General features: G+C 41.1%; 1 gene segment (V, D, J or C) and 1 further gene; both read right to left on the bottom strand.

The window, feature by feature from the left end:
* Tcra (T cell receptor alpha chain) overlaps positions 1-12,968 on the bottom strand; it is a 1,796,232-nt gene that overhangs the window by 799,614 nt on the left and 983,650 nt on the right.
* On the bottom strand, positions 5,712-6,197 carry Trav4-2 (T cell receptor alpha variable 4-2). The segment is given in 2 exon segments: positions 5,712-5,993; positions 6,146-6,197. Coding segments are annotated over 2 exon segments (334 nt in total).

The following is a 12,968-nucleotide window of genomic DNA, read 5'->3' as shown; positions in this document are numbered from 1 at the left end:
CAAAGCTGACTATTATTTGAGATTGGTGAGGCATCTGTGGCTCTTCCTTGAGGACTTGCAGAGAGCACCCAAGCAGCCAGCTCACCTCTTCAGAAAAGCTTCTTCCTCAAGTGTTAAAGCTTTCCTCTCATAAGTCTGTCTTTCATGGCTACCATGTTTCTGTGGGAGAGCCTTCTGTCATTCAATTTGGTCTTGGTAATTTTTCCTCATTGGCAGAATTTGTCTTCTCACAAAGCTGTTCTTTCTCACCTTTGCCCACATCTTTTTCCTAGTTCTTGATATTTTATGTGTACATAAAATGTTTATATTTTATGAACATTTATAATAACTGTCATAAATATTTGACTGTGTGTGTGCTATAGCTGTGTCAGAGACATCCTTCTGTGTGTTTATTCCTGTATACACGTGTCACTTTCATGAATAATTAAGTTATTTGTTTGCTTTACATCACTACCTCCCCTTCCTCTACTCCTCCAAATCCTTCCCTCTCATCTTCCCTCTCCTGGATCTATCCCTCCACCCTTTCTTCTCAGCAAAGGGAGGCTGCCCATGGAAGTCAACCAACCTTGGCATATCAAGTTACAGTAAGACTATAAGTTACATCTTATCCTATTGAGGCTAGACAAGGCAGCCCAGTTAGAGGAAAGGGAATCCATGGGTAGTCAAGAGAGTCAGAAAAAGCCCCTGCTCCTAATGTTAGAAGTACCCTCCCCTGAAGACCAAGATACATAACTGTTACATATGTGCAGAGGCCCTAGGTCAGTCCCATGCATGCCCTCTGGCTGCCTATTCAGTCTTTGTGAGCGCTTATGGACCCTGGTTAGTTGATTCTGTAGATTTCTTTATGGTGTCCTTAACCCTCTGACTCCTTCAATCCTTCCTCTCTCTCTCTTTCACAGGATTCCCCAAGATCCACCTAATGTTTGGCTGTGGGACTCTGCATCAATTTCCATCAGTTCCTAGGTAATTCTCTCTGATGACAGTTATGCTAGGATCCAGTCTGAAAGTATAGCAGAATATTACTAATAGTGTCTGGTTTGACTCCCTTTCATGGCAAGAGCCTCAAGCTAAGCCAGTCTCTCAATTTATGCCCCATCTTTACCCCTGTATATCTTGTAGGCAGGACAAATTGTGCATCAAGAATTTTGAGGCTGGATTGGTGTCCCAGTCTCTCCATTGGAAGTCTTGACTGGTTACAGGAGATAGTCATTTCAGGTTCCATATCACCGATTACTAAGAGTCTTAGCTAGGTCACCCTCATATATTTCTGGGAGTTTTCTTTGTTCTATATTTCTGGATCACTCCACAATATTTCCAGTTGTCTCTGCCAGTACTCTCTCTCTCTCCATCCTCCTCCCAAATTGATCCTGCCTACTCCCATCCACACCAATTCCAACACCTAGTCCCCTTCCTCCATTGACCACCCATGCACCCTGAAATATATGCTATTTCCCCTACTCAGAGTGATCCAAACATTCATTCCTCTTGGGCTTTCCTTGTTACTTATCTTCTTTGGCCTGTGTATAGTATAGCATGGTTATCCTGTTCTTTATGGTTAATACCCACTTATAATTTATTACATACCATGTTGTCTTTCTGGGTCTGGGTTACTTTACTCAGGGTGATCTTTTATACTTCCATCCATTTCTCTGATAATTTCACATCATTATTTTTAATAGCTGAGTAATACTTCAATGTGAAAATGTACCACATCTTCTTTATCCATTCTTTGGTTGAGGAACATCTAGGTTGTTCCAGTTTGGGGTTATTATATCTAAAGCTGTTATGAACATAGTTGAGTTGAACACCTTGTAGTATGGTGGAGGCTTTTTTGGGGTATATGTCCAGGAGTGGTGCAGCTGGATCTTGAGGAAGAACTATCCTCAATCTTATAGGAAACTGCCAAATGGATTTCCAAAGTAGTTGCACAAATTTGCATTCCCACCAGCAATAGAGGAGTATTTCCCCTGCTCCACATCCTCACCAGCATTAACTGTCATTTGTGGTTTTTATCTTGGTCATTGTGAATGGTATAAGATGGAATCTCCGAGTTATTTTGATTTGCACTTCCCTGATGATTAAGGGCATTGACCATTTCTTTGTTTTTCAGACATTAGAGATTCCTTTGTTGAGAAGTCTCTAGTTTTTTAATTGAGTCATTTGGTTAGTTGATGTCTAGTTTCTTGAGTTCTCTAAATATTTTTAATATTAGCCCTGTTTCAGATATAGGGTTGGTGAAGATCATTCCCATTATATAAGCTGCTCTTTTGTCCTTTTGATAGTATCCTTTCCCTTACAGAAGCTTTTATGTTTCATGAGGTTCCATTGATTAATTGTTGATTTAGTGCCTGAACAATTAGTTCAGGAAGTTGTTTCCTCTGCCAAAATTGGTTCAAGGCTATCCCCTACTTTCTCTTCTATCAAGTTTAGAGTATCTGGTTTGTGTTGAGGTCTTTGGTCTACTTGGACTTGAGTTTTGTGCATAGTAATACATATGGATCTTTTTGCATTCTTCTACATGCATATATCCAGTAAGACCAGCAACATTTGTTGAAAATGCTTTCTTTTTTCCATTGTATAGTTTTGGCTTCTTTGTAAAAAATCAAGTATCTACCAACCCACCCAGAAAACTTTTGACCCAAACTTTGTTTAGTCTACAAAAAAATGCAGGGACAGAGATGGAGCAGAAAGTGAGGAAATGGCCAACCAATAAGTGGCCCAATTTGAAAACTATTCTATGGGTAATCACAAATCCCCAACATTATTAATGATACTCTGTTATGCTTGCAGACAGGATCAAGTTGTCCTCTGAGGGGCTTCACCCAGCAGCTAACTGAAACAGGTGCAGGTACCCACATCCAAACATTGGACAGAGCTCAGGGACTCTATGGAAGAGTTAGGAGAAATTGAAGACCCTAAAGGGAATAGGAATTCTACAGGAAGACCAACAGAGTCAACTAACCTGGACCATTGAGGGCTCTATAAGACTGAGCCACTGAGAAAAGAGTATACACAGGCTGGAGCTAGAAGATGCACATATGTAGAAGATGCACTCAGTCTTCATGTGGGACCCCCAACAACTGGAGCTGGGGATGTTCCTAAAGCTCTTGCCTGTCTGTAGAATCTGTTCTCCAAGAGAGCTGCCTTGTCTGGCCTCAGTGGGAGAGGGTGTGTCTAATCATACAAAGATTGGATGCACACAGGATGAAGGGATATCCAGAGAGCTCCCTATCCTCTCAGAGAAAAAGGGGAGAGAGGTTGGGAAGGGACTCTAGGAGGGGAGACTGGGAGAGGAGCAGCAGTTGGGATGTAAAAATGAATAGATAGATAGATAGATAGATAGATAGATAGATAGATAGATAGATAGATAGATAGGGGGAAAACCAGATGTCCAAAAGTGTGAGGGTTTATTTTTTATTTTTCAATTCCATTCCATTAATCATCATCCCCTTCTTCTGTATTAATCTCCATCCCCCTTCCCTACAATGAATTTCTTTTTCCCATTTACCTTATCAAGTCACACGTATCCAGTAATTCCCCTTTAACTTCCTCTAACTAACTAACTAACTAACTAACTAACTAACTATATATATACATATATATATATATGGTGGAGCCTAGTCCCAGTGCATGCATCTTCGAAAATTCCCACACCTAAGGCTCAGGAAACAGTGCAAAGGAAGAGTAGAAAGATCATGTGAGCCAGTTAATCTGGAGGATGTGTTTCCTTGTAAACTCAGAAGCTATATCCATGAATTCTCACCAATATGAATACACAAACATGGACACTGATGAAATGACAAAAAAGTACACAATGCCTTAACCTTACACAAAGGACTATAGGTAAGTGAGTAATGTTTGAATCAGGAGAGGTGATACTCCACAAAGAATAGCACACTGATTGTCCAGTGCCAGATGTACATTCATGAAATACACATACATATAACAATATATGCACTGAAAAGTTTATATCTAGGAATATATACACATATACATATAAAATGTTATCCTTGAAGCAACTTCTTTCTCAAGTTGCCTAATTGGATGTGGTCTGGTGCTCTTCAGAAATGTAAAAATTTAAACTTAATTTTTGACAGTTTCTGAATTTGAGAAAGGACCAAGCTGACACGAGCTCTTATAGCTGTTATGCACTGTGGGGATATCGGCAGACCCATCTAGTGAATTAGTTGCAGACACGCGCTTTATTAAATCTAGGTTTGATGATTGTAGAGGAACAAGTTTTTCTGAAATGAGTTAACTACTCTTACAAATGAGTTTTGTGTAAATCTTCTTTTGTTGTGAACATTAACTTACAGAGCAGTGATTTAATACTTCCTCAGACTTTATTTTGTAAGTTGTGGATATCTGATAAAGTAAAAGTGATTTTATGATTTGTGTCTTTGTAACTGTTTATGGTTGTGAAGAGATAGCATAACCAACCATGACCAACTTATTAAAGAATTTAATTTAACTTATTAAAGAATTTAAATTGGTACTCACCTAAAGTTTTAGAGGGATTGCCTGTAACCCCACCCCCACCCCAGCCTGAAGCAGGCTGATCCGGACCTTGACCTTCGAACAATTCCCACCACTATTATGGGTGGGAGCATTGCAGCAGGTGGCATGGTGCTAGAGAAGTATCTAAGAGCTTTTCCATCCCAGTCAGTAGGCATCAGACAGAGAAAGAGATGCCTGGTGAGGACTTTTTAAACCTCAAAGTCCACTTCCAGTGACATACCTCCTCCAACACTTCCTCCAACAAGTTCACACCTCCTAATGCTTCCCAGTTCATCAGCTGGGAACGAAGCATGCAAATATATGAGCCCATGGGGGCAACTTTCATTCAAACCATAATTTGTATGTAATTCAGAAGTCTTATCCCTTCAGTTGATTGTGGTGTCTTCAACTACAAGAAAATGTAACTTATATGAACTCAAAGCAATTGAAATAGTTTGCACAAGACCTACACAAGCTCAAAATTCCCACAAAAGCTACACAAAATTCCAGCATGGGGGACTGGGCACAACACCCATTTATAGCTAAGGATATAGTGCCACCTCTTATCTACTATGAGTGCAAGAGTCTGCTTTCTTTATAGGTTTGGTCCAGTAGGTCAACCACATTCCAGTGAAGTGAAAGATTCTAATAGCTCTCTCCAAGATGCTCTATAGCAGCATATAGGCCCATCATACTCTCTCATCTTGTAATAATTCACTAACAACATGAATCACCACTCACTCTAAGGCTCTGCAACACTCCCAGAGACCATCTACATGTATGTGGCCTGCAAAGGATAGGTTTCAATCCTTCTGGAAATTCAAAGGATCTGCAGTTGACTGAAATGTTGTGAGGTCTCTTCTGTGTTGAACAACATGTCTCTTTAGAGCCTTTTGCAGAACAATAACTTAAGAACAGTTAATAATGTGCTAACAGTTCTGACAGTACTTTGAACTTTGTCATCTTTCTCAGTTGTTCCAATAGTCTTCGAGAGAATTTGTTCCTGAAAATGGGAATCTGTGATGAAAAGAGTACAGTAAAGTGAAACAGCGGCCCTGGACTGTCCAGTGTTAGCAGAGGTGACAGAGATGCAGCATAAACTTGGGACCCCACAGCTGTGCAAATGCTGCTGCAGACTCTTGCTGTGGTGGGGCCTCAGCTACACATCCACCTGCAGTTTGAGGCCAGGCTCTAGCCTTGCTGGGAGCACTGTGCCTCAACAGCACAGAAGTAAGTGCCTGAGTCCTCCAGCTGTGCATCCTTGATGTGCAGGGTGCTGTAGCGCTCCTTAGAATTGAATGTTGACTTTAACCTTCCATTCTCCTTTGTTCCTTGAGCCAGGTAAAACAGAGTGATAAGTCTGCCTCTGTGATTTTGTTGAAACCACTGGACACCTTTCATGGTGGTAGAAAAATTGCATCTCAGACCAGACTCAGCTCCTTCATAAAGACTCAGGGCTGGAGGATTCTGTTCCACCGGCATTCCTCTTACCCCTGCTCAGAGAAAGAAAAGCAAACTATTTGAAGGATCATTGTTCAGGAGTTTCCACCCCTGTTGACATCCAAGGAGAAGTCAACGTTGTCTTCCTCTCCCTCACATTGGCCCCTCTGGAGCACCACTAACCCCATCTTGGAAGTCCACAACTTACAGCATAGCGGCACCAACAGCAGCCCCAGCACAGTTCCCGGGCTCCTCTCCATTGACCCTGTCAAGCTGCTGATTTCCAACAGTCAGCAGGGCTCTCTCTCTCTCTCCCTCCCTCCCTCCCTCCCTCCCTCCCTCCCTCCCTCCCTCCCTCCCTCCCTCCCTCCCTCCCTCCCTCTCTCTCTCTCTCTCTCTCTCTCTCTCTCTCTCTCTCTCTCTCTCTCTCTCTCTTCCTCCTCTACCCCCAATAAAATCTGAGCTCTTTCATCTTGATGGAAAACCACATCTACAGCCCAGTGAGGCTTCACTATAACTTCTCCCTGGCTAGGAATGAAAATCGTGCCCTGAAGAAGGAGATCATGTAGCCAACAGCCTAAAAACTGGTTGATTAGTAGGTTGGTTAATCAGTTGGTTGATTGGTTGATTGGTTGGTTGGTTGGTTAGTTGGTTAGTTGGCTAGTCTGTCAGTCAGTTGGTTGGTTGATTGATTGGTTGTGTTTGTTGGTTTTGTGTCACAGCTGAAGTGAAAGATATTGAGGGTAAATGTGAGTGAAAGAGCTGAGGTCTTGATACATCACAAAGTATTCAGAAGGATAGCAAAAGTAAGCCATTTTTTAAATTCCATAATTTGATAGGGTTTGGGAAATCCCTGTTTGATGGTTGCAATGTGTACTGATGAGGAAATACACTTTCTTAAAATCAACAAAGACAATGGTTCCAATGGAATTTTCATTTGTTGAAACAAAGAGGTTATACCCACAACATTCACGCTGAATCATTTTTTACTTTTGCCATTCTCCTCCAGTCACTTCCCTGTACCCTACAGGCTCACAAATTGCTGGCCAAGTTCAATGGTGTTCTCTGCCTTTTCTTCTTCTGTTTTTGTGCCTTGATAGGTTTTGTTTTGTTTTTCTCTTATTGATTAATTATTCTTGTCCCTGCTAGTCTGAGAGAAAATAATGAAAAGTTGGGCTGTCATTGGTATTGGAGTAAGTTCTGGGTCAGTGAAGTTGGGGATTTTCATCATACAATTTTAAAATTGAAATTATGGAGTAGAGATATTTTCTATTGAACTTCAGTCCTCACATTGATGAGTACAATTCTATTTTCTTTAACTCTCCTCGAGAAATCATCTTCACAGTTGACTTCCAGGCTCTATTTTGTAGTTCTACAGAATGGCAAAGTTAGCAAACAGGAATAAACTTTGCTGTCTGTAACACCCATGTGTTCTTTCCTCTGTGTAACTAACTCCCCAATATTTTAGGCACTTCAGAAACTCATTTCTGGGAAGCTTGCAGTGCCCCCTAGTGGATCAACACCACCAGCGAAGGTTGTGGATAAGTCTGTGCAGGATTTTCTTTATTGACCTAATAGGTGTATAAAGACCCCACCTGGAAGTGAGTAACACATTGCCTGCTCTGGGGCCTTCAGCAATAGAGGAAGCTAGCTAGCTGAGTGATAAGCACCTCACATTCATATTTCTGCATTCCTGACAACCACAGTGATGAGACCATCTATTTTATGTTAATTTTTTAGTGATTTATGCTTCTATTTTTGAGCAGTAAATTCTCTTTTAAATTTATGGAAGGATATAGTTTTATTATATATATATATATATATATATACATATATATATATATATATATATATATATATATATATATATATATATTGCTCCAGTTTCCATCATAGGCTTGTCATCTTTTTTTTTAATTAAATATTTTATTTATTTACATTTCAAATGTTATTCCCTTTCCAAGTTTCTCCTTTGCAAACCCCCTATCCCATCCCCTCCTTACCCTGCTTGTATGAGGGTGCTCCCCCCACTCACCTACCCACTTCTGCCTCATCACCCTAGCATTCCTCTATGCTTGAGCATCAAGCCTTCACAGGACCAAGGGCCTCCTCTCCCATTGATGCCAAATAAGGCCCCTTCAGCTCCTTCAGTCCTTCCCCTAACTCCTTTATTGGGGTCCCTGCGCTCAGTCATGGTTAACTGCAAGCATCCGCATCTGTACTGAGACCATCTAGTTTAAATTCTAGCTTCCGGGCTCCACGACTCCGCAGAGGGCAGGCTGCACGGGTGAGGGTGTGGAATACAGAGGCCAGCCGTTTCTGGGCCAGGCGAGAGCCACAGAGCTTCTGAGGCGGCGCCATCTTCGGCTCCATACAACCGGCCACCTTCCTGGTGAGAGCACAGGGGTCCGCCCGGCCTGAGAGGTTTGTGCCTCAGGCCCCGGCGGGAGCCTCCTTGGCTCCGAGACTCCGCGGAGGGAAGGCTGCACGGGTGAGGGTGTGGAATACAGAGGCCAGCCGTTTCTGGGACAGGTGAGAGCCACAGAGCTTCTGGGGCAGCGCCATCTTCGGCTCCAGACAACCGACCACCTTCCTGGCCAAAGCAACACAGCTTCTGGGAAAGATCCTGTTTTGGGCCTTCATCTTCAGCCAGGAGGAGGTCCAAACACCAGATAACTGTGCACCTTCCCTGAAAGAGGAGAGCTTGCCTGCAGAGACTGCTCTGACCACTGAAACTCAGAGGAGAGAGCTAGTCTCCCACATCTGCTGATAGAGGGTAACAAAATCAACAGAGGAACAATCTCTAAACAAAGACAACTATAACAACTAACTCCAGAGATTGCCAGATGGTGAAAGGTAAACGTAAGAATCCTACTAACAGAAACCAGGACCACTCACCATCATCAGAACCCAGAACGCACACTTTGCCCAGTCCAGGGCACCCTAACACACCTGAAAAGGTAGACCTGGATTTAAAAGCATATCTCATGATGATGGTAGAGGACATAAAGAAGGAATTTAATAACTCACTTAAAGAAATACAGGAGAACACTGCTAAAGAGTTACAAGGCCTTAAAGAAAAACAGGAAAACACAACCAAACAGGTAGAAGTCCTTATAGAAAAACAGGAAAACACATCCAAACAGGTGATGGAAATGAACAAAACCATAATAGACCTAAAAAGGGAAGTAGACACAATAAAGAAAACCCAAAGTGAGGCAACGCTGGAGATAGAAAACCTAGGAAAGAAATCTGGAACCATAGATGCCAGCATCAGCAACAGAATACAAGAGATGGAAGAGAGAATCTCAGGTGCAGAAGATTCCATAGAGAACATCTGCACAACTCTTGCGCGCGCTCAACTGGCCAGGAAGAACAACGCCGCTACAGGATCCTTCTGCACACGTTTATTCAGTCCTGTTTCTTCTTTCTCTATATCTCCCCTGTTTATATCTCCCCCTTGTTTATATCTCCCTTGTTTATATCTCCCTTGTTTATATCTCCCTTGTTTATATATCTTCCTTGTTTATATCTCCCCCGAACCCTGGGCCTCTCACTCCTTTTATACTCTCTCTCATCCACGCACCGCAGGCCACGCCCCCTCGCCAGTCACGAGGCTTCAGCTAATCAGGGCAGCAGGGGCAAATCTCCACCAAATTGGATTCACCTGTATCCTGGTACACCTGCGCAGCACTCAAGATGTTTGTGTCTTATATGAGGAAGTCAGGTGCAAGTCATATGACTTAGCTGCAGTCCCTGGCGCCTTTGGGACTGCCGCCACACCCGCTCCCCACACACAACAATCAAAGAAAATGGAAAATGCAAAAAGATCCTAACTCAAAACATCCAGGAAATCCAGGACACAATGAGAAGACCGAACCTACGGATAATATGAGTGGATGAGAATGAAGATTTTCAACTCAAAGAACTAGCAAACATCTTCAACAAAATTATTGAAGAAAACTTCCCAAATCTAAAGAAAGAGATGCCCATGAACATACAAGAAGCCTACAGAACTCCAAATAGACTGGACCAGAAAAGAAATTCTTCCCGACACATAATAATCAGAACATCAAATGCACTAAATAAAGATAGAATACTAAAAGCAGTAAGGGAAAAAGGTCAAGTACCATATAAAGGCAAGCCTATCAGAATTACACCAGATTTTTCACCAGAGACTATGAAAGCCAGAAGAGCCTGGACAGATGTTATACAGACACTAAGAGAACACAAATTCCAGTCCAGCCTACTATACCCAGCCAAACTCTCAATTACCATAGATGGAGAAACCAAAGTATTCCACGACAAAACTAAATTCACCCATTATCTCTCCACGAATCCAGCCCTTCAAAGGATAATAACAGAAAAAAAACAATACAAGGACGGGAACAATGCCCTAGAAAAAACAAGAAGATAATCCCTCAACAAAACTAAAAGAAGACAGCCACAAGAACAGAATGCCAACTTTAACAACAAAAATAACAGGAAGCAACAATTACTTTTCCTTAATATCTCTTAACATCAATGGTCTAAACTCCCCAATAAAAAGACATAGACTAACAAACTGGCTACACAAAAAAGACCCAACATTTTGCTGCTAATAGGAAACTCATCTCAGAGAAAAAGATAGACACTACCTCAGAATGAAAGGCTGGAAAACAATTTTCCAAGCAAGTGGTATGAAGAAACAAGCTGGAGTAGCCATCCTAATATCTGATAAGATTGACTTCCAACCCAAAGTCATCAAAAAAGACAAGGAGGGGCACTTCATACTCATCAAAGGTAAAATCCTCCAAGAGGAACTCTCAATTCTGAATATCTATGCTCCAAATGCAAGGGCAGCCACATTCATTAAAGAAACTTTAGTAAAGCTCAAAGCACACATTGCACCTCACACAATAATAGTGGGAGACTTCAACACACCACTTTCACCAATGGACAGATCATGGAAACAGAAACTAAACAAGGACACACTGAAACTAACAGAAGTGATGAAACAAATGGACTTAACAGATATCTACAGAACATTTTATCCTAAAACAAAAGGATATACCTTCTTCTCAGCACCTCATGGTACCTTCTCTAAAATTGACCACATAATTGGTCACAAAACAAGCCTCAACATATGCAAAAATATTGAAATTGTCCCATGCATCCTATCAGATCACCATGGACTAAGGCTGATCTTCAATAACAAAATAAATAATAGGAAGCCAACATTCACGTGGAAACTGAACAACATTCTTCTCAATGATACCTTGGTCAAGGAAGGAATAAAGAAAGAAATTAAGGACTTTTTGGAGTTTAATGAAAATGAAGCCACAACATACCCAAACTTATGGGACACAATGAAAGCATTCCTAAGAGGAAAACTCATAGCTCTGAGTGCCTCCAAAAAGAAACTAGAGAGAGCACACATTAGCAGCTTGACAACACACCTAAAAGTTCTAGAAGAAAAGGAAGCAAATTCACCCAAGAGAAGTAGAAGGCAGGAAATAATCAAACTCAGGGGTGAAATCAACCAAGTGGAAACAAGAAGAACTATTCAAAGAATTAACCAAACGAGGAGTTGGTTCTTTGAGAAAATCAACAAGATAGATAAACCCTTAGCTAGACTCACTAGAGGGCACAGGGACAAAATCCTAATTAACAAAATCAGAAATGAAAAGGGAGACATAACAACAGATCCTGAAGAAATCCAAAACACCATCAGATTCTTCTACAAAAGGCTATACTCAACAAAACTGGAAAACCTGGATGAAATGGACAAATTTCTGGACAGATACCAGGTTCCAAATTTGAATCAGGAGCAAGTTGACCGTCTAAACAGTCCCATATCCCCTAAAGAAATAGAAGCAGTTATTAATAGTCTCCCAGCCAAAAAAAGCCCAGGACCAGATGGGTTTAGTGCAGAGTTCTATCAGACCTTCAAAGAAGACCTAATTCCAGTTCTTCACAAACTATTCCACAAAATGGAAACAGAAGGTACTCTACCCAACTCATTCTATGAAGCCACAATTACTCTGATACCTAAACCACAAAAAGACCCAACAAAGATAGAGAACTTCAGACCAATTTCCCTTATGAATATCGATGCAAAAATCCTCAATAAAGTTCTTGCTAACCGAATACAAGAACACATCAAAACAATCATCCATCCTGACCAAGTAGGTTTTATCCCAGGGATGCAGGGATGGTTTAATATACAGAAATCCATCAATGTAATCCAGTATATAAACAAACTCAAAGACAAAAACCACATGATAATCTCGTTAGATGCTGAGAAAGCATTTGACAAAATCCAACACCCATTCATGATAAAAGTCTTGGAAAGATCAGGAATTCAAGGCCCATACCTAAACATGATAAAAGCAATCTACAGCAAACCAATAGCCAACATCAAAGTAAATGGTGAGAAGCTGGAAGCAATCCCACTAAAATCAGGAACTAGACAAGGCTGTCCACTCTCTCCCTACCTATTCAACATTGTACTTGAAGTTCTAGCCAGAGCAATTAGACAACAAAAGGAGATCAAGGGGATACAAATTGGAAAGGAAGAAGTCAAAATATCAGTTTTTGCAGATGATATGATAGTATATATAAGTGACCCTAAAAATTCCACCAGAGAACTCCTAAGCCTGATAAACAGCTTCGGTGAAGTAGCTGGATATAAAATTAACTCACACAAGTCAATGGCCTTTCTGTATACAAAGGATAAACAGGCTGAGAAAGAAATTAGGGAAACAACACCCTTCTCAATAGTCACAAATAATATAAAATACCTTGGTGTGACTCTAACTAAGGAAGTGAAAGATCTGTATGATAAGAACTTCAAGTCTCTAAAGAAAGAAATTAAAGAAGATCTCAGAAGATGGAAAGATCTCCCATGCTCATGGATTGGCAGGATCAACATTGTAAAAATGGCTATCTTGCCAAAAGCAATCTACAGATTCAATGCAATTCCCATCAAAATTCCAACTCAATTCTTCAACGAATTAGAAAGGGCAATCTGCAGATTCATCTGGAATAAC

This window comes from Mus musculus, chromosome 14, assembly GCF_000001635.26.
Source record: "Mus musculus strain C57BL/6J chromosome 14, GRCm38.p6 C57BL/6J".
NCBI lineage: Eukaryota > Metazoa > Chordata > Mammalia > Rodentia > Muridae > Mus > Mus musculus.
The sequence above is the reverse complement of the archived record's forward strand: the minus strand, read 5'-3'. Positions and strand labels throughout refer to the sequence as shown.